This window comes from Setaria italica, chromosome VII (assembly GCF_000263155.2).
Source record: "Setaria italica strain Yugu1 chromosome VII, Setaria_italica_v2.0, whole genome shotgun sequence".
Taxonomy (NCBI): domain Eukaryota; kingdom Viridiplantae; phylum Streptophyta; class Magnoliopsida; order Poales; family Poaceae; genus Setaria; species Setaria italica.
In genome coordinates, this window is record NC_028456.1 from 15,675,748 (window position 1) to 15,694,434 (window position 18,687).

Below are 18,687 nucleotides of genomic sequence, written 5' to 3' on the forward strand. Positions count from 1 at the left end.
ATAAAAAAAATAATGGTATCATATTATTATATTTAAGAATCGGTAATGCTCGAGATAGGAAATCCGACGTCCGGGTGAAATATCGGACGCAAGCCCCACCCACCACTCCCTAAGATGTTACCCACCGCTCATTTCACACCATCAAATATCTCTCTCTCCCAGATGCTGGTCACGAACGAGAGAGGAGCTTCACGCAGGGAGGGGCATGGCCGCCGGGGAGCTACTCCACCAGAGAAGCTGTGCCCACGGCCAAGGGCGAGCTGCACCCGCCGCCGGAGGAGCTCCACTGGGCTGGGCGCCGCTCGAGTGGCGGGGGTGCGGGCCGCTGCTCCCCCGCGGCCAGGGGGCGAGCTGCGCCGACCGCCGGAGGAGCTGCTCCGCCGGCAATGGGCTTGGCTGCCTGAGGAGCTCCACGGGGAAGGGTGCCGAGCGCCGCTCCCCCGCGGCCAAGGGCGAGCCGCGCCAGCCGCCATCGTCCTCCTCCTCCTCCACCGCTTCCTAGTGTCGAATCTCGCTGTGCAGTGCTCCTACAGCCAAGGTTTGCTGCATGTTGCAAGCGTATGTTTCAAGTGTTTCAGATGTTTCAGAATAATGTTGCAAGTGTTTCATGTGGATGTTGCAAAGTAGATCTAGATGGTGCGTATGTTTCACACACATGTTGCAAGTGTTTTATATGGATGTTGCATTTTCAATGAGATTTGAATGTTCCATGCAATATGAAACAGATGTTGCAGCGGGTTTTTTCCCTCGTCATCAAGAGATGGCTAATAAGTTTTTTTCAACATGTTTTTTGATGTTGCAAACAGTGATTTTCTATGTTGCAAACATTATTTTTTGATGTTGCGATGGACTAACGGAGCATCTGATGGGAAAACTCCATGCGCTAGCAATGCCCTTTAAGAATAGAGGTAGTACCTTGAACTAGAGATAGCTAAAATAAGTTAGCTTCAACAAATGTGCAAGTCCAAGTATTGGTGATGCAAGCAAAACGTGGGTTGCCATTGTAAGTCAAATGAGTTAAGATGATAAAAAAGGAGATTAGCTAGCTAGAACGCAGCCAAATTTATAAGGCTAGCTAGAGAGGGAGATTGAAAGGGCTAGCTAGAGAGGAAGGCAAATCTATGATATTAGTTAGGTTAGTGGAGACGGTGGAGATTGCCACAGATTGAGATTTTTTTTTTTTTGATAAAGGGTCACAGATTGAGATTTGAGAGAACGAGAGGAACAACGAGCTACTTCGGCAACTGATCCACATCTGTTTTATTGTATTTTTCGTCAGTCATATGCCCCAAAGTGACTGTTGCGCCAACGATCAGGGATCAAGCACCGTATTAGCACAACAGCGTTTAATCAGTGGCTGCAAAGCTCCTCGTCAAGCTTGTGAATGTCTGGCGGATACGCTTTCGTCCAACGTTCGCAACCAACAAATAAAGACCGAACAGGAGATACACCATTCAGAAAGCCATCTGAGAGATAAACCAAAACTGCTGAACACAAACTGTCAATAAACAGTGAACCTAAACACCACGAGAATACAACCACGACAGGGTGAAAATTCTCAGTTCTTTGAAGCTAGAGTTGATTCACTTTCAGAAAATAGGTGTTCATCAGGTCTGCAACACGACATAACATACTTGTGGACTAACAAAACCCAGAGTAAAGGATAAGATAAGCCGCCCTTCGAGCAAGAAGATGCATCTAAGCTGCAGCACCCTTGCCCTTCTTCTTCTGGAGCTTCTTCATGTAGAACTCGAGCTCTTTACCCTCAAGGATGTACCTGTCATAAAAAGGAAAATACCATTATAAGCAGCTAATTACTGGTGAAGTACACATTCACAGCTTTGTTTTAAAAACTAGGTTGAGCCCAAGAAATTATTTAAATAATGACTGCATGCAAACTAACTGATGGGAATCTATCGTATGAATTCCACAACTCAATCAGTATCGACCATAAAAACACAAGCACACCAATCTAATTCACTTCAGAATCCAGGAGCTAAGAAGGAAAACCGAAACATAACTTCAGCATTCCTTACCCATCAGCTCGGCCACACTGCCCAGGGCGAGAAGCAATGCACGCCAACAACCTTCCACTGCCAAATTGCTCCTCAATGTGTGGGTCAAGTTGGCGCCCCACCTTGCGCTTCTCAAGCTTCCTTGTGACATGGTTACTCTTCTTTGTTTCCTCAGCTACAGCCTCACCCTCTTGACCCTGCACATATAAACATCAAACAGTAAACAATCCATTAAAGGGAACCATGAGATCAATACTAAAGAAAAGGAAAAGAAAACCAATAACTATTACTTTGGTTAACTGCAAGACTCAAATAAATAAATTGAGACAGTCCAATTTCCAAGGAAAGATGAATAATTTAATCATCCCATGAAATCCAAAACAAGATACAGATGCATAAACAATTAATCAGTACAAAAGGTTGACAAAAAGCAATCTACCAGCTCTAACCACAGGGCTAGTTAGAAGTGCGCAGTAAGTCACCCATGAACAGTAGTAAGATCTCACACCAGATTAAAACAATGATAATTTATTATTTCATGGGGTTGCAAAGGATGGTACCTCAGCAGCATCCTTCTTGGCAGCAGGGGCCTTCTTCTTCCTACCAATGTCCACTCCATAGTGAGTGAGGTACCACTGCTTGAATGGGGCAGCATCAACTTGCACAATAGCACTCTTCACAAGGGTCTGGGTGCGAACAAGCTCATTGTTTGACGCATTGTAGACAACATCCAGGATACGGGTCTTGCGGGTAACAGCCTCACTTCCCCATGAGTAGTTACCAGTATCCAGGCGGAGAGCCCTCCACTTCACATTTCCTCCACGGACACGTACCCTCCTCACTGTCTTGTTGCTGGACAGTTTGGTGTTAGCAGGCTGGCGGCCAAGCTCATACCTACAGACGAGAAGCTGAATTAACCTCTGAGAATCAAGTCAGCACAATATACAGCCCATATGAGGTATTACTTCTAGCTGACAACACCGATTCAAATATCAGAACCTCAGTTCATCTGTCAATCACATAATTGTAAGGCACATTAAAAGTAAACAATGAATGCTAGAATTTAAAATAGCTCAAAAGACACATTCCACCTTAGATCAATTCAGTCAAGTTAAAACCAGTTGGCTTCTAGAAAGAAGGCATATAATTAAAGAAGAGACAACTCATTTTTCACAACAGCAGGACTCCATCATTCATGAGAAGCATCAGCATCGCTAATGATTCAACAGTCGCTGTTGATTTAGCGACCACATAAATAAGAGGGGTGGCTAATCTAAAACAGTGAAATGTGACTGGAGTTCACCAAATCTCGTCGAGAACAAACAATAAAGCTCCGATCAATTATAGATCGAAATCAAAACCTATCGACCCGTATTACTGATCTAATCAACCACTCGCCAAATCTACAAATTGCGAACCGAAATGACTAAAGAGGGGAGAGAATCGGCAATTACTTTCGCTTCTTCCTCCAGGCCTTCTGTTTCCCACCGGTAGCCCGGCGCTTGTGCATCGAGTCACGCGAGATACCTGCACAGACACACCCAAAGCAAACGCCGCCGCAGCCATTAGCATCTCACAAACCGAACAGCCTCTCCGGGGTCGAGACATGAACAAGCAGAACGAGAAGCAGACGGCGGAGGTGGAGCTCTCACCCATGGTGGCGGCGGTGGCTTGGCTCGGCTGCTGCCGCTCCGCCTCCTCCTCCTCCTGGTCCGCCCGCGCCGCCGCTCCGCTGGTTGGGTCTCGCAGGGAAGAGGAGAACGAAACCTTGGAGCGTTGGCTTATATAGGAGGCGGCGGCCGCGGGTTAGGGTTTATTCACAGGTGGGGTTGGGCTGATCCGACGGTGGAGATCATGCATGAGCCCGGCCGGTGTCCATTCTTCACAGGTTGCGGCCCAGTAGGCCGTGTAGTTTTGTGAGGCCCAAATGAGTACTAGTCTTCTTCTTGTAGAGGCTGGAGAATGAGGCCCAGTTAGGCCCGGCTCACTACGCCTCCTGGTCTAAAGCTAGCCCATCTATCGGGCAACTGAAGTTGGAATTTTTTTATTTTTATATTTTTTTTACAAATTTGCACAAATATATAGTCGAATCAAAAATTTGCAAAAATGGGTCTATGTCGCCGGCTGAAACAGCGGTAAGATCCTTACCGCCGTTTCAAACGGCGATAGAGTGTCGGCTGGTATGTACTGCTGCGTATCACCGGATGAAAACGGCGGCAGGACCTTAAAACGGCAGAAGGGTCCTTACCGCCATTCGAAACAGCGGTAGGGCTTCACCCAACTTGCGCAGCTCCAAACGAGTGAAACAATATATTCCGCATTACGCGTTCAAAAAAGAGCCTGCAGCACCACCAGCAACTTTGCAAAATGGGTGCCCTGGTCGTGCCTTTTCATGCATGCATGCTGCACTGTGCTGCTACTTGTACGGAGCTAGGCCTATCAATAGCTGCTGCAGTAATCAATAGGACCACCACCACCAGTGACAGGGAGCACAAGGTCCAAAATGATGGGTGGCAGGAACCACCAGCGACTTGCAAAATGGGTGGCACGCGGCACAAAATGGGTGGAAGCGAGCCTGCAGTAGGCGCTACCGCCATCTCATCTGGCGGTAAGCGGGCTACAGCTTCCTCCACCATTGGTTGACACGGCGGTAGCCTATTACCGCCGTTCAAGAGGCAGCATAGACCCATTTTTACAATTTTTTGATTCGACTATATATTTATGCAAATTTGTAAAAAATATATATATATAAATAAAAAAATTCCTGAAGTTGACACTTAGATTCGGGGCAAAATGGAAGAGCTTCGGTTAGGCCATTCTCATTGAGGTGGAAGCTGATGAAGCTTATGGTCTAAAATATAGCTAAATAATCAATGACAGCCATAGAGATATTCTCATGGCTGTGCTTGTATCTGATATTGAGAACTCAGGCACGATGCAATGCCCCTCTAATCATATCTCACATCAGAATGGTTGATTCAATCTTGAACTTTTTTTTTTGGATAATATTGGGTATGCAAAGCGTTTACTCTCTGCAAAGATCTTTAATGAGCCTATACACTTGCCTTAAACAAGCAAATTAGGAAGTTACCAAAGTGAGTAAGGCCTGTAGGATAGGACGAGAACATCTGAATGCAACCATCGATACCAATTACTAGCATTATTTTGAGGCAACATGAGGTTTATCCCTTAGTGGCTACTGATTATAAATGAAAAAGAAAAGGAAAAAGTGCATCCAACGGTACATCAAGAAACAAAGAAAGAAGCAAAAAAAGATTAGAAGGATTACGCAAGGTTTTCTAGCCGTTCTTCATTCTGTTCTGTTTCACCTTTTGTCATTTTTTCCCCTTTGCCAGGCGGAATGAAAATAATTGAGAGAGAATAAAATGAACATCATAACGGCAGAATGAGAACATTGTCATACAGACCGTAATAAGTGAAATATCACCAAACTGAGAACAACAGGACACCCATAACCCAGAATTCATCTCGGATGAATTAAAGCCCGGACAGACACAACAGGCAAAGGCAGCTTTGCAGGATCACTCAACTTTACCATGTGGATTGTTAAGTTCCGAGAATTTGGGACATCCAGACCATCAAGAATGGAAGTTCCCCGTACTTGAACACCTTTGATATGCGCCAAGTAGAGTTCTTTCACCACCTCCAAGTACACAAATTCAGCATGGTTCCCTGTGTTGCAGTCGCTGCCTGTAACCATGATGCCAGACAAGAATCCACAGTCACTTACATGGATGAGATAAAACCTAGAGTCATCTGCACGTGACAGCTCAAGCGTCCCATAAAAACTGCAATCTACCCGTCTGGATGGTTTATGAACAAGTTCATAGATGCCGAACAGTATCCTTAATATTTTCAAGCCACACAGCCACATGTACTGCTGTATTTTTAAGACAAGGGTCAGCAAAACACTGGCCACGACCCAAAGTAATCAGAAAGATAATTGTGAGCAACTCTGTTAAGAACAGAGACTGACCTTTGACGGGCTACCAGACCTAACGGACGACTTGACACACAGCTCTTAAACTGGTGTTTAACAGTCCATGCCTGCACCTTTTTCACATTATTACCTACTGTCAGAACCAAGTTAACTTACAGAGAGAGATATCGATATGTGTGTATGAATGGTGTTCACAAATGATAAATGTTTTACCGATCATAATCACTCTATGCCACAAGGTAAACATTCTACATTCCAAAGTTTTACTATAGCAAAAAAAATTTCATAATGATACCAAGGTATCCATCAGGATGAAATTAATCTCAATAGCAGAAACAGAGAATTCTCTTTACAGTTTATCCATAAAATGCAACCAGCTGCATCTTGACCCATCACCCTACAACAAGACAGCATAGGAGAGCGGGAAAAGTCAATAATACGAAGGAAAGCAACAGAGCTTGCTTAATGTCAAAGGTTATATATGGAATGGACAGTGTTGAAAATCGAAAACTATGAAAGGAAGTTCTAAAGTATACTAAAAATAATTGCTACGCATATGGGACTGAATGATATATATGTACTGCTGACATAAAATTTTCATCAGTCATGAATTCATGTATGCAAGGATTCTACGCTTTTGCATTCAAAGGGGGCTTAGGCTGTGAACCTTCCAGTGTTTAAAACAAACAAGTGCCTGGAGATTGCAGTAGTTACCTGACTTGGGAGATGAGCATTCAGGTTTGAACCACAGTAGTCTTCTAGTATAGTATGTTTTAGCACTGATTCATTGTCCACGTAGCCATACCCACAAGTCGCTTTCCTTACCGACCTCCAGTGCCTCATGCTTATCTGACATGCTTGTACCTCCATGCACATATAGTAAGAGCAATGGTGGAAAACTCTAACCATGGCATGAAAAACCCTCCAGTGTGTCATATATGAACAAATCTTACAACTTGTGCCATTTTCAATTCAGTAATGCTAGTACCAAAATTGAGTATCGGAAACTAAAATGCAGACAGAAAGATTTTACTAATGTTAGACTGGCAATCCTTCCCATTTTTATCACCTGTTTATAGCAAATATTGTAGCTTTTATTCATCATGACCCATAGGCTGTATATGAGATTATTGAACGAAATGTTCGGTATTGAAGAACACGATGATTACTTTTGCATGCAAAGGTGCCCAGGTTGTGAACCTTGAAGTTCTTTAGGAAGAATTAATAATGAATTGTAAACGATTTCTTGTATGAACTGTAGCAAAAGTTACATAATTTAAGAGATGCATATTAATTTCAAACCACAATAGTCTTCTACCACACATATTGGCATAGTGTCCAATGCTACCTGGCATGCTTGCAGATAATATACCTTGTGAAAAATAAAACTTGAGAGCATATCCTGGGGACTTAAGCACATGTATAATGTATCAACTGTGGCTGGCTCCCACAGTAAACTGATACTTTGCTGGGAGCAATTTTATGTGTTCCAGCCATGTCCCTTCCCTTGAGAAGAGAGAGATCAGCATTTCAGTGGTTGAAGCTTCAAGCGAGAAATTCTTCTCATCAATCTTAGCAAGATAATTAGCAGCCCTGATTATTTCACCTTTCTGCAGTAACAACCTGGTCGCATGATTTAGCAGTATAGAGTCAGGGGCACAGCCAGCCTTTTCCATTGCAGAAAAGATATCATCTGCCTCTTCCAGCAACCCCTCGTTTATGAAATTTGTAATCATTAAGCTGTAAGTCACAATAGAAGGCACCAGCTTGTTGGCTGATATAGAATCAAACAAATACTTAGCTACTTCGATTCTCCTAGCTTTAAACATTCCAGAAATCATAGTAGTGACAATTACGATATCAATCTTCACATTCGTTGAACATAATTTCTTGAACAGAGTGTCTGCTTCATCAAAGCAGTTATTTCTCAAAAGTCCATTAAGGACAGTGTTATATATTCCAATGTCCACGGGTATTCCACTTTCAATCATTTCTTGGAACTTTTCCTTTGCAGCAAAGGTTCTCCCAGCGTGAAATAATCCATCTATAACTATGCTGTATGCAATTGTTGAAGGCTTGACTCCCTTAAGCAACATTTCTCTAAAAATATTCAGTCCAGTGTCAATCTGTCCAAGTTTACAGTAGCCATTAATCAGTGTACCATAAGCTACAACATCAGGTTCAATTCCAGCTGAAACCATAGAATCAAATATTCTCGACGCTTCCTTCATCTTGCCAATCAAGCAATATCCGTCCATCAGTGAACAAAACATAGCGATAATAGGACACAACCCAATATGTCTAATGAAGTCAAATACCTGTTGTGCTTTCATGACCTTTCCTTCTTTGCAAAGGTCATTTATTACTGAACTGAAGAACACAACGTCAAGATGCATACCTTTACTGATCATCTCAGAAAGTAACTCCTTGACTTTAACCAAACTACCATGAGTACAGAAACCCTTAATTAGGCAGTGGTAAACAGCTTCGTTAGGCGGCACTCCCTGATCAATCATATGACTGAATATGCTCATAGCATCTTCCAAGCGGCCCATTCTGCAAAACGCAGCAATTACTGTCGAGTAGCTGACTACATCAGGTTTCACTCCTTGCTGCTTCATTTCTTTAAACACCCTCACAGCCTCCTTCCACTGTCCCAGGGTGGAATATCCATGGATTATGTTATTATAGAGAACACTGTTTGGTTGAACCCCTTTATCAACCATCTGTCGGAAGAACATCTCTGCCTTATCCATTGCTCTGGCCTTGCCCAGTGCATGAATAATAGAGCTGTAAGTCATCACATCAGGTGAAATCCCCTGCTGCACCATCTCATGGAACAGATCACATGCTTTAGCTACTTCACCCTCCTTAAAGAGAGCATCGATGACCGTGTTATATGATACCACGTTGGGCGAGCAAACACCTCCTTCTTTGGCCATGATCTGGAGCAGCTCAACCGCTCGCTGGCTTTTCTTCTCACTGCAGAAACTCTTCAGAAGAACAGAGTAGGAGATAACATTGGGCACGCACCCAAGCTCAGGCATCCTGCAGAGCAGCACGTCCAGAGCCTCATCTGTCCGCTTTGCATCGCAGAGACCCTTGAGGAGGCTGGTGAATGTGATGAGTTGGATTCCCAGGCCCGTTTGGAGAAGTCGGCCGAAGAAGGCAAACGCTAGGTCCGGGCGGCGCGCACGGCAGCAGCAGTCCATGAGGATGGTGTACGTGTGGACCGTCGTCGGCATCACCCCTGGGCCTGCTGAATCCCGAGATATACGGTTGAAGAGGGCGACGGCGAGGGCGGGGCTGTCGCTGCAGGCCGACGACGGTGGCGCTTTGGCGAGCGCGGCGAGGAAGCCATTGAGAGAGCGCTCCGGGACGCGTGTGGGCTGACGCAGCAATTCGTCGAACAGGTGATGGGCGTCCGCCGGGCAGAGCGTCCCGGCTCGAGCGCGCTCAGTGGTGGCGGCCAGGGCGTCAATGGGAGCGCTCCGCCGCGACGGCGAAGACGCCGTCGAGGACGCGGTGGTGGTGAACTTGGAGGAGAGGCGGGCCCGGGACGACATCGCCGCGTCAGATATGGCGCCTCGCGCGCCCTGGCGAAGCCGGCCGCGCCACGGTGCCGTGCTCTAGCGGAGCTCAGCGGGCACGAGCACCGGCGTCTTTGGTGAAACCGGCTCGCCTGAGCCGGCGCCGCTGAGTGCCGCTGAAGTGGCCCAAAGGCCGTCGCGCGGGAGGGAAGACGGGGAGCAGAGGAGTTGCGGGCAGCGGGGCCTGGAGGTAGCGATGAAAACGGACCCATATTTGTCCCAGTATACGAAAACGGCACGGGAAGGTCCGAGACGGGAAACGGGATAGGGTACCCGGGAACAGGACGGGATACAGTTGAGGGTGGATCACGCAAGGGGTATCCCGTCCGTATTTGCAGGATTCCGGGATGGTCTTATATTCATCCCGTTTCTAATTTAACAGGATAAGCCCACTACCTCAATCCCCCGAACCCCAATCGGCCAATCCAGCCCAACAGGCCTCACAACAACCCTTATTCCCTGATGTCGGGCATTGGGGAGTGCCGTTCGGCCATTCACCTGTTTCCAATCGGCCAATCCATCCCGCCGCCACCTGCCCCTGCCCCCCTGACCCCCTGCCGCATGCCGTCGGCCCCTAGCCCCCTGCCGCCCCCTGCCGACCTGCGGCCTGCCCTCTACCGTCGCTGCGCTCTGCCTCTGCGCGATTGCGCCTCTGCCAGCTGCCGCCACCCAGCCCCTGGCGAGCTGGCCCTCGCCGCGTGCCAGCCTGCCCCTGCCGCCGATCTACCGAGCGCCAGCTGCCACCGCCCGGCGCCCGCTGTGCCGCCATCGTCCATCAGGGATGCCACGCAGTGGAGAAGAAGGACGAAGCGGCTGTTCCTGGCCTTCTGCCTCCACAACGTCGGTGCCGGAGAAGCACTTAGGCTTGGGCTGGTTGCTGCCAGCAGTACCGTCGAAGTCACGAATCTCGTCATTTCACTCTTCTGTCGAAGGACAACATCAACGGATCCATTTCAAGTACGCATTAAACTAAAACTAGCACTAGTAGTAGCTCTGTACAACCTGTAGATTTCATAGATGTGGTGCATACGTGGCTGAAATAGAATATGCATTTGCTGGCAATTATTCTTGGCAACCAGAAAATATTTTCATGTATATTATAGGTAGAACACTCATGAAATTTTCATGTTTTCATGCAACCAGAATAGTACAGGTAGTGATTAGTGAACTAGGGCAATAGTAGATTAGTAGCACAGAGAGACACTTGCTCTCTTTTTTTATTCTTTTCCAGGAGCCAAGAGAAAGGCATGTGATGGTGGTAGTCAGAGTACACCTTATGGATCATCTTCAGCGCCAACTGAACCAAGTGAAGATGCAAATCAAGTAGTTGGCATTGTTAGTGTGATACACTGAACTATTCATATTTGTGATGTGTTTATTTTTTTCAGATGCCAAATATATTCCTTCTATTCTAGCTGACGTGCGACCTCCAAAGACCACTCCTGTCTCATCCGAGAACCCCCTGAATGATAATAAGGTATGTCTCATCCGATTTATATTTAGAATGCTTCACAATGACGAACTGTATATAATGTGTCAAATGATGTGTCCTCTGTTCGATCACTGTGGTTACCGTTACTGTTATTTCAGCTTGCTAAACATTCGATATGGTTACCGTTATTGTTATTTCAGCTTGCTAAACACTACATATTGATTCTTTTAGGAACAAGGAATAGAAAGTGATCCAGACGAGATGAATGAAGAGGGTGAGTTGTGACAGTTTGGAAGAAATATGTGGACCAGAACTAAAACATTTGTGGACTTGTGGTCTTGATTTGTGATTTATGGCTGATTTGTGGACTAGAATTAAAACTATTTGCTTAAACTAGAACGTGTGGCTGTCTACTGTCTTTTAGCTTGCTATCTTGCTGTTACCTATGGTTGTTGTTGGTTTGGCGCGGCCTGAATGCGTGCGGCCTGCCTGTGGCTGCTGGCTGGTGTTGGTTTGCAGTTTGCTGTTGCCTTGCGGTCTGCCTGTGGCAGTGTGGCTGGCGTTGGTTACTTGGTTTGGAATTTGGAACGTGTCATCCTTGCGTATGGTCTCGGTTCCCGTCCGTTTCCATTTTATTTCCACCTACATTTATTCGTTTTCGTATACCCGTTTATCCCGCTTCCCGTCCCGCTCCCGTTCCCGGTGAAAAAATATGGAAGGAATTTTCCCGCCCGTTCCCGTCCATTTTCATCGCTAGCGGGAGGCTATGGATGGAAGGGAATCGTGTTTCATGATGGTCAGGATTAAAAAAATTACCACAACTCCACAAATCAAAAAAAAAGAAGGTAATGCAAGCTAAGAGCCCTCTATAGGGAAAAAAATTACCACAACTTCACGAGTGAACCATCACAGATATCAGATCACGCTAAATGATGGGAACTATGATACCCGATCTTTCATCAGGTGAGTATTTGATGGAGTAGCAATACACTCGATCCAGCTTCTGATCAACAAGATCCGAACCCACAATCGAAGCACCACTTCTCCTTAGTTAGCAACCATGCGCAACCCGATTGACCTCACCACGAAGGCTAATCACTGCATGCGAATCAAAGAACACAAGTAAGAACAAAGTAGATGCAATATGAATATTGCTAATAATATGAAGCACACAAGTTGGGGTCTCACAAACCGATAAACGGCAAAACTGTTCAAAGATAAATTAATTTAAACAAAACCCGAGTATCTAGGGCGGCGGCTACTAAATTTTATATATCAAAGAGGTGGAGGCCAAGGGAGAGGACCTAGGGCAACCTTGGGCGTTCTCCTCCTGGTTGGGGCGCACACCAACTTGGGTCTAAGTCCCAAGCAAATTTACAAGGCCTGAGGTCCGACAAAAAGTGATGCAGCACCTGGTAGATTATGTATGTCCACTTGTTTCGATGATTCCCGTTGACTCAGGTGGAATTTTGATATGATACCAGTGCCATTGGAAAGTGTATATTCTCAGCTTTCCATGCATATATAGAACGTCCAAAACGGACTCCGTATGTGATCTGGGCGTCAATTCTAAGGCGGACTGCTTTTGGACTCCGAGGTGGACTCGAACTTGATATAGTTGGACCTCCAACTTGGCTTGGACGTTCCTCGCTGGTCCTCTCTGCCACCATACCTCTCTTCAAGTACTTCATGGTCCTCTCCATGGTTCCTAATTATAATAATACCTTTAGGTAGCAATCTATTCTCAAAATAACTAAAAAGAATATAGAGGAACGAGCTCACCTTACGAACGGCCATATCTAAGTGTGTCATGTCCTCATCACTAAATGAAACCACTACTGATGAAGATTTACATTTCCACACATTCTGTTTCATCTTTTCTCCTTTTTCCCATGCTAGGCACAATTAAGATAATTAAGAGAGAATAAAATGATCATAACCACATAATGTGAACATTGTCTTGTCATACGGAGAGATTGCATAATAAGTGAACTAACACAAGACACCCATAATCCAGAATTCGTCTCGGATGAATTCGAGCCTAGATAGACAACAGGAAAAGGCATTATTGCAGGATCACTCAACTAGATCAAGTGGATTGTTCAGTTTCAAAAATTTGGGAGGCCAGACCATCATGAAGGTAACTCCACACCCTGTACTCGAACACCTTTGATATGGGCCAAGGAGAATTCTCTCTCCACCCTACAAACTCAGCAATGTTTCCTGTGTTGCAATCACTGTCGGTATCATGAAGCCAAACAAGAATCCACGATCACTTGCATGGATGAGATAAAAATTAGTCATGTGCACGTAACACTCAAGCATCCCATGATAACTGCAATATACTCAGTCTGGCTGATTGATAAACAAGTTCGTAGATGCCAAACCCAATCCAACAATTTACCCTTTCCGACCCAACATATAGAAATTGCCAGCAACAAGCAAACCTGAGATCATGCAGCGCTGCCACCTAGTATCCTCGATATCTCCAGAGCAAAAACAGAAAATTCTCTTTATCCATAAAATGCAACCAGCTGCATTAAGCATCTTGACAGAAGACCTGCAGGAAGATAAAAACTTCACAACCAATTGGCATCCTTGTGAATTCAATACAAAATGAACAAATTTTGTTTGCGTCCCCAGGTAGAGTAGGAGAGCGGGAAAAGACAATAATAAGAAGGAAAGCAACGGATCTTGACTTAATGTCAAAGGTTATATACTTATATAGGGAATGGACAGTGTTGAAACTCGAAAACTGTGGATGAAAATTCTAAAGTATACTAAAATTAATTGCTGGCATATGGGATATAATGCACTGTTGACATAAATGTTTCATCAGTTAGTTGTGCATTCATGTACGCAAGGAATCTAGGCTTTTGCATTCAAAAAATGTGGCTAGGCAGTGAACCTTGCAGTGTTTTCAAACAAACAACTGCCTGGAGAATGAAGCAGTTATCTGACATGAGAGATAAGCAGTCAGGTTTGAACCATAGTAGTCTTCCAGTATAGTATACACAACCACAAGGCGCTTTTCCTTATCGACATCCAGTGCCTCACGCTTATCTGACATGATTGTACCTCCATGCACATAAATGGTGGCAAACTCTACCATGGCACAAAAAATCTCCAGTGTGCCATATATGAACATATCTTGTGCCATTTTCAATTCAGTACTCCTAGTGCCAATACTGAGTATCGGAAACTAAAATTCAGACAGCAAGATTTTATTAATGGTAGACTGACAATCCCTCCCATTATTGGCACCTGTTCATAGCAAATGTTTTAGCTTTATTTATTCATTATGACCCGAAGGCTGTATATGTCATTATTGAACAAAATGTTCGATACTGAAGTAGACGAGGATTCTATACTTTTGCATGCAAAGGTGCCCAGGATGTGAACCTTGAAGTTCTTTAGGAAGAATTCATAATGAATTGTAAATCATTTCTTGTTTGAACTGTAGCAATAGTTACATAATTTAAGAGACGCAAATTAATTTTGAACCACATAGTCTTCTACCACACATATTGGCATTGATTTCCTTTGTAACCTCTAGCGTCCAGTGCTATCTGGCATGCTTGCAGATAATATACCATGTGAAATACAAAACTCAAGAGCATACTCTGGGTACTTAAGCACATATAAAATGTATCAACTGTAGCTGGCGCCCACAAGAAACTGATACTTTGCAGGGAACAATTTTATGTGCTCCTGCCATGCCTCCTTTCTTGAGAAGAGAGAGATAAGCATCTCAGTGGTTGAAGCTTCAAGTGAGAAATTCTTCTTGTCAATCTTAGCAAGATAATTAGCAGCCCTGATTATTTCACCTTTCTCAAGTAACAACCTTGTGGCATGATTTAGCAGTCTAGAGTTAGGGGCACAGCCAGCCTTTTCCATTGCAGAAAAGATATCATCTGCCTCTTCCAGCAACCCCTCGTTTATGAAATTTGTAATCATTAAGCTGTAAGTCACAATAGAAGGCACCAGCTTGTTGGCTGATATAGAATCAAACAAATACTTAGCTTCTTTGATTCTCCTAGCTTTAAACATTCCAGAAATCATAGTAGTGATAATTACGATATCAATCTTCACATTTGTTGAACGTAATTTCTTGAACAGAGTGTCTGCTTCATCAAAGCAGTTATTTCTCAAAAGTCCATAAAGGACAGTGTTATATATTCCAATGTCCACGGGTATTCCACTTTCAATCATTTCTTGGAACTTTTCCTTTGCAGCAACGGTTCTCCCAGCATGAAATAACCCACCTATAACTATGTTGTATGTAATAGTTGAGGGCTTGACTCCTTTAAGCAACATTTCTCTGAAAATATTCAGTCCATTGTCGATCCGTCCTCTTTTACAATAGCCATTAATAAGTGTACCATAAGCTACAACGTTAGGTTGAAGTCCAGCTGACACCATAGACTCAAATATTCTCAACGCTACCTTCATCTTGCCAATCAAGCAATATCCCTCCATCAGTGAACAAAACATAGCGATATTAGGACACAACCCAATATGTCTAATGAAGTCAAATACCTGTTGTGCTTTCACGACCTTTCCTTCTTTGCAAAGGTCATTTATTACTGAATTGAAGAACACAACGTCAAGATGCATACCTTTACTGATCATCTCAGAAAGTAATTCCTTGACTTTCACCAAACCACCATGAGTACAGAAACCCTTAATCAGGCAGTGGTAAACAGCTTGGTTAGGTGGCAATCCCTGATCAATCATTTGAGTGAATATGTCCATAGCATCATCCAGCCGGCCCATTCTGCAAAATGCAGCAATGACATTCAAGTAGGTGACTACATCTGACTTCACTCCTTGCTGCTTCATTTCATGAAATATAAGCATCGCGTCAGCATCACCCATCATTCCACGTGCATCATATGCATGAATCAGTATATTGAAAATATGGTGGTCAGGTACAATGCCATCATCGACCATCAAATTGAATACCCGAACTGCCTCCTTCCACTGGCCCAAAGTGGCATATCCATGGATTAAGTTAGTGTAGATAAAAATGTCCGGTTGAACCCCTTTATCAACCATCTGTCGGAAGAACATCTCTGCCTTATCCATTGCTCTGGCCTTGCCCAGTGCACGAATAATAGAGCTGTAAGTCATCACATCAGGTGAAATCCCCTGCTGCACCATCTCATGGAACAGATCACATGCTTTAGCTACTTCACACTCCTTAAAGAGACCATCGATGACCGTGTTATATGATACCACGTTGGGCGAGCAAACACCTCCTTCTTTGGCCATGATCTGGAGCAGCTCAACCGCTCGCTGGCTTTTCTTCTCACTGCAGAAACTCTTCAGAAGAACAGAGTAGGAGATAACATTGGGCACGCACCCAAGCTCAGGCATCCTGCAGAGCAGCACGTCCAGAGACTCATCCGTCCGCTTTGCATCGCAAAGACCCTTGAGGAGGCTGTTGAATAGGATGGCACTGATTGCCAGGCCCGTCCGGAGAAATCGGCCGAAGAAGGCAAACGCTAGGTCTGGGCGGCGCGCGCGGCAGCAGCAGTCCATGAGGATGGCGTAGGTGTGGACCGTCGTCGGCAGCACCCGTGGGCCAGCTGAATTCCGAGACCTTCGGTTGAAGAGGGCGACGGCGAGGGCGGGGCTGTCGCTGCAGGCCGATGACGGCCGCGCTTGGGCCAGCGCGGCGAGGAAGCCGTTGAGCGCGCGCTCCGGGACGCTGGTTGGCTGCCGCAGCAATTGGTCGAACAGGTGGTGGGCGTCCGCCGGCCGGAGCGTCCCGGCCCGAGCGCGCTCCGTGGCGGCTGCCAGGGCGTCAATGGGAGCGCTCCGCGGCGACGGCGAAGACGCCGTTGAGGACGCGGTGGCGGCGAATATAGAGGAGAGGCGGGCCCGGGACGACATCGCCGCTTCACGTAGAGCGCCTCGCGCGCGCTGGCGATGCCGGCCGTGCTCTAGCGGAGCTCACAGCGGGCGCGAGCGCCGCCGTATTTGGCGAGTCCGGCTCGCCATCGCCGGCGCAGCTGGGTGCCGCCACACTGGCGAGTAGGCCAAGAGGAGGCGCGGAGGGGAGACGGGGAGCAGGGGAGGGGAGGGCCGCGGGAGGAGATGGGGCAGAGAAGCGAAAATGTATATCTTAAATTTCCCCTTTGTATGGAACGAAATCACACGTGTCAGTTCGTCAGGGTACGGGAAAATCAGTGTCAGCGTCGAACTGCTGGTCCCAGACTCCCACTGACACGCTAAGGCTTTGTTTAGTTGCTAAAGTTTGGAGGTGCCAAATTACTGTTACAGCAACGTAGCACACTGTAGCGTTTCGTTTGTATTTGTGAATTATTGTCCAAACATTAACTAATTAGGCTCAAAAGATTCGTCTCGCAAATTACAACAAAACTGTGCAATTAGTTTTTAATTTCGTCTACATTTAGTACTCCATGCATGTACCGCAAGTTTGATGTGATGGGGAATCTTCTTTTTGCATAGTGCTAAAGTTGGGAGTTGGAGGTGAACTAAACAAGGGCTAAGCTCAGAGAACAATAGTATTTCCATAAAAATAAACAATTCAAAAATAAATATCTTATGCTAAGAGAAAACTTTTATATATTTCAGAGAACTCTGTTACAGTAGTTCTATAATTAGAATAGCATACTTTTGTGTAGCATGCCAACACTAGTGCTTACCTCTTTGACTTTGCTATTCAAAATTTCTCCAAATATTTAACAAAAAAACCAGAATTAACATGCTTAATTTTTTCTGGAGAACTACACACCAGTATAAACAGATCCTGAATTCATAACAAAGTGCATCAGGAAATATATGTAAAGCACTGATAACGATGGTTAGAGAGCGCGCAGGTCCGAAAGCTTGCTAAAGTCAAACTATCACTGATTCATCTACCTGCTGCAAAAAAGACTATGCTCCGATCCATGGGTGCATGGCTTAGAGCCACATTACATCAGACCAAGGGATTTATCTAGAGTGGAAATTTCAAATGATTCTTTGAGATCAACCAAGCCTTGCCATTCATTAGGAATTTAGGACTTGCTCCAGGCTCCAATGTTTTTCCTCCAGAAATAACATCAACTACCACGCTCACCTAGGCTCTTCAAGGTTGAATTGCTTTCAGGTCCAGCTTATCCAGATAACCATACTACGATTTAGAGTTACATCTATCGATGTAAAGACGGCTTTTCTCAATGGAGGTCTAGAAGAAAACGTTTACATGGTACAACTAGTTACATCAGATAGATGTAAAGACGGCTTTTCTCAATGGAGGTCTAGAAGAAAACGTTTACATGGTACAACCCAAAGATTTTGTTGTTGAAGGAAAATAACATATGTGATGCCATCTGAAGTAATCCATTTATGGATTAAAACAAGCCTCCAGGCAGTGGTACTTGAAGTTTCATGAAACAATAAGAAAGTTTAGGTTTAGTGAGAATCAGGAGGACAATTGCGTATATGTGAAGTTTAAGAATGGGAAATTCATTTTCCTTATCCTGTATGTAAATGACATCCTACTTGCTAGTAGTGATGTTAGTCTACTATTGGAGACGAAGAAATTCCTGTCCTCAAACTTTGATATGAAAGATCTTGGTGAAGCCTCATTCATTTTGGGAATCGAGATTCACCGAGATAGAAGAAAGGGGGTATTAGGATTATCGCAAAAGGCATACTTAGAGAAAATTCTCAAGA

General features: G+C 44.9%; 3 protein-coding genes across 7 annotated transcripts; all 3 read right to left on the reverse strand.

Moving 5' to 3' along the window:
• Positions 1-1,457: 1,457 nt before the first annotated feature.
• Positions 1,458-3,801, reverse strand: LOC101774128 (40S ribosomal protein S8). Its single transcript, XM_004975277.4, has 5 exons — positions 3,668-3,801; positions 3,470-3,542; positions 2,576-2,909; positions 2,037-2,212; positions 1,458-1,777 (listed from the first exon to the last, which is right to left on the reverse strand). The coding sequence occupies exons 1-5, from the start codon at positions 3,669-3,671 to the stop codon at positions 1,699-1,701; spliced, it is 666 nt and encodes a 221-aa protein (XP_004975334.1). The 5' UTR covers positions 3,672-3,801; the 3' UTR covers positions 1,458-1,698.
• Positions 3,802-5,300: 1,499 nt separating this feature from the next.
• LOC101772894 (protein Rf1, mitochondrial) lies at positions 5,301-9,779 on the reverse strand. Of its 5 annotated transcripts, none has more exons than XM_022827977.1 (4): positions 6,691-9,779; positions 6,013-6,373; positions 5,836-5,913; positions 5,301-5,726 (listed from the first exon to the last, which is right to left on the reverse strand). In XM_022827977.1, the coding sequence occupies exon 1, from the start codon at positions 9,540-9,542 to the stop codon at positions 7,407-7,409; it is 2,136 nt and encodes a 711-aa protein (XP_022683712.1). In that variant the 5' UTR covers positions 9,543-9,779; the 3' UTR covers positions 5,301-5,726; positions 5,836-5,913; positions 6,013-6,373; positions 6,691-7,406. The 5 variants fall into 5 exon arrangements, with proteins under 5 accessions (XP_022683712.1, XP_012702757.1, XP_004975333.1 ...); XM_012847303.2 differs by having other exon boundaries at positions 5,836-5,916; XM_004975276.3 differs by lacking the exon at positions 5,836-5,913.
• A 4,616-nt stretch (positions 9,780-14,395) lies between these two features.
• Positions 14,396-17,091, reverse strand: LOC101772212 (protein Rf1, mitochondrial). Its single transcript, XM_004975271.3, has one exon. It carries the CDS (start codon positions 16,894-16,896, stop codon positions 14,650-14,652), a length of 2,247 nt encoding a protein of 748 aa, XP_004975328.1. The 5' UTR covers positions 16,897-17,091; the 3' UTR covers positions 14,396-14,649.
• Positions 17,092-18,687: the final 1,596 nt, after the last annotated feature.

Bases quoted from the DNA above. Each gene is read 5' to 3' on its own strand.
- LOC101774128 (XM_004975277.4), bottom strand. The intron at 2,910-3,469 runs GTAATTGCCGAT...TCTCGTCTGTAG, and splicing joins GCCTGGAGGAAGAAGCGAAA to GTATGAGCTTGGCCGCCAGC. The intron at 1,778-2,036 runs GTAAGGAATGCT...TTTTTATGACAG, and splicing joins CAGTGTGGCCGAGCTGATGG to GTACATCCTTGAGGGTAAAG.
- LOC101772894 (XM_004975276.3), bottom strand. From the start codon at position 9,542: ATGTCGTCCCGGGCCCGCCTCTCCTCCAAGTTCACCACCACCGCGTCC.
- LOC101772212 (XM_004975271.3), bottom strand. From the start codon at position 16,896: ATGTCGTCCCGGGCCCGCCTCTCCTCTATATTCGCCGCCACCGCGTCC.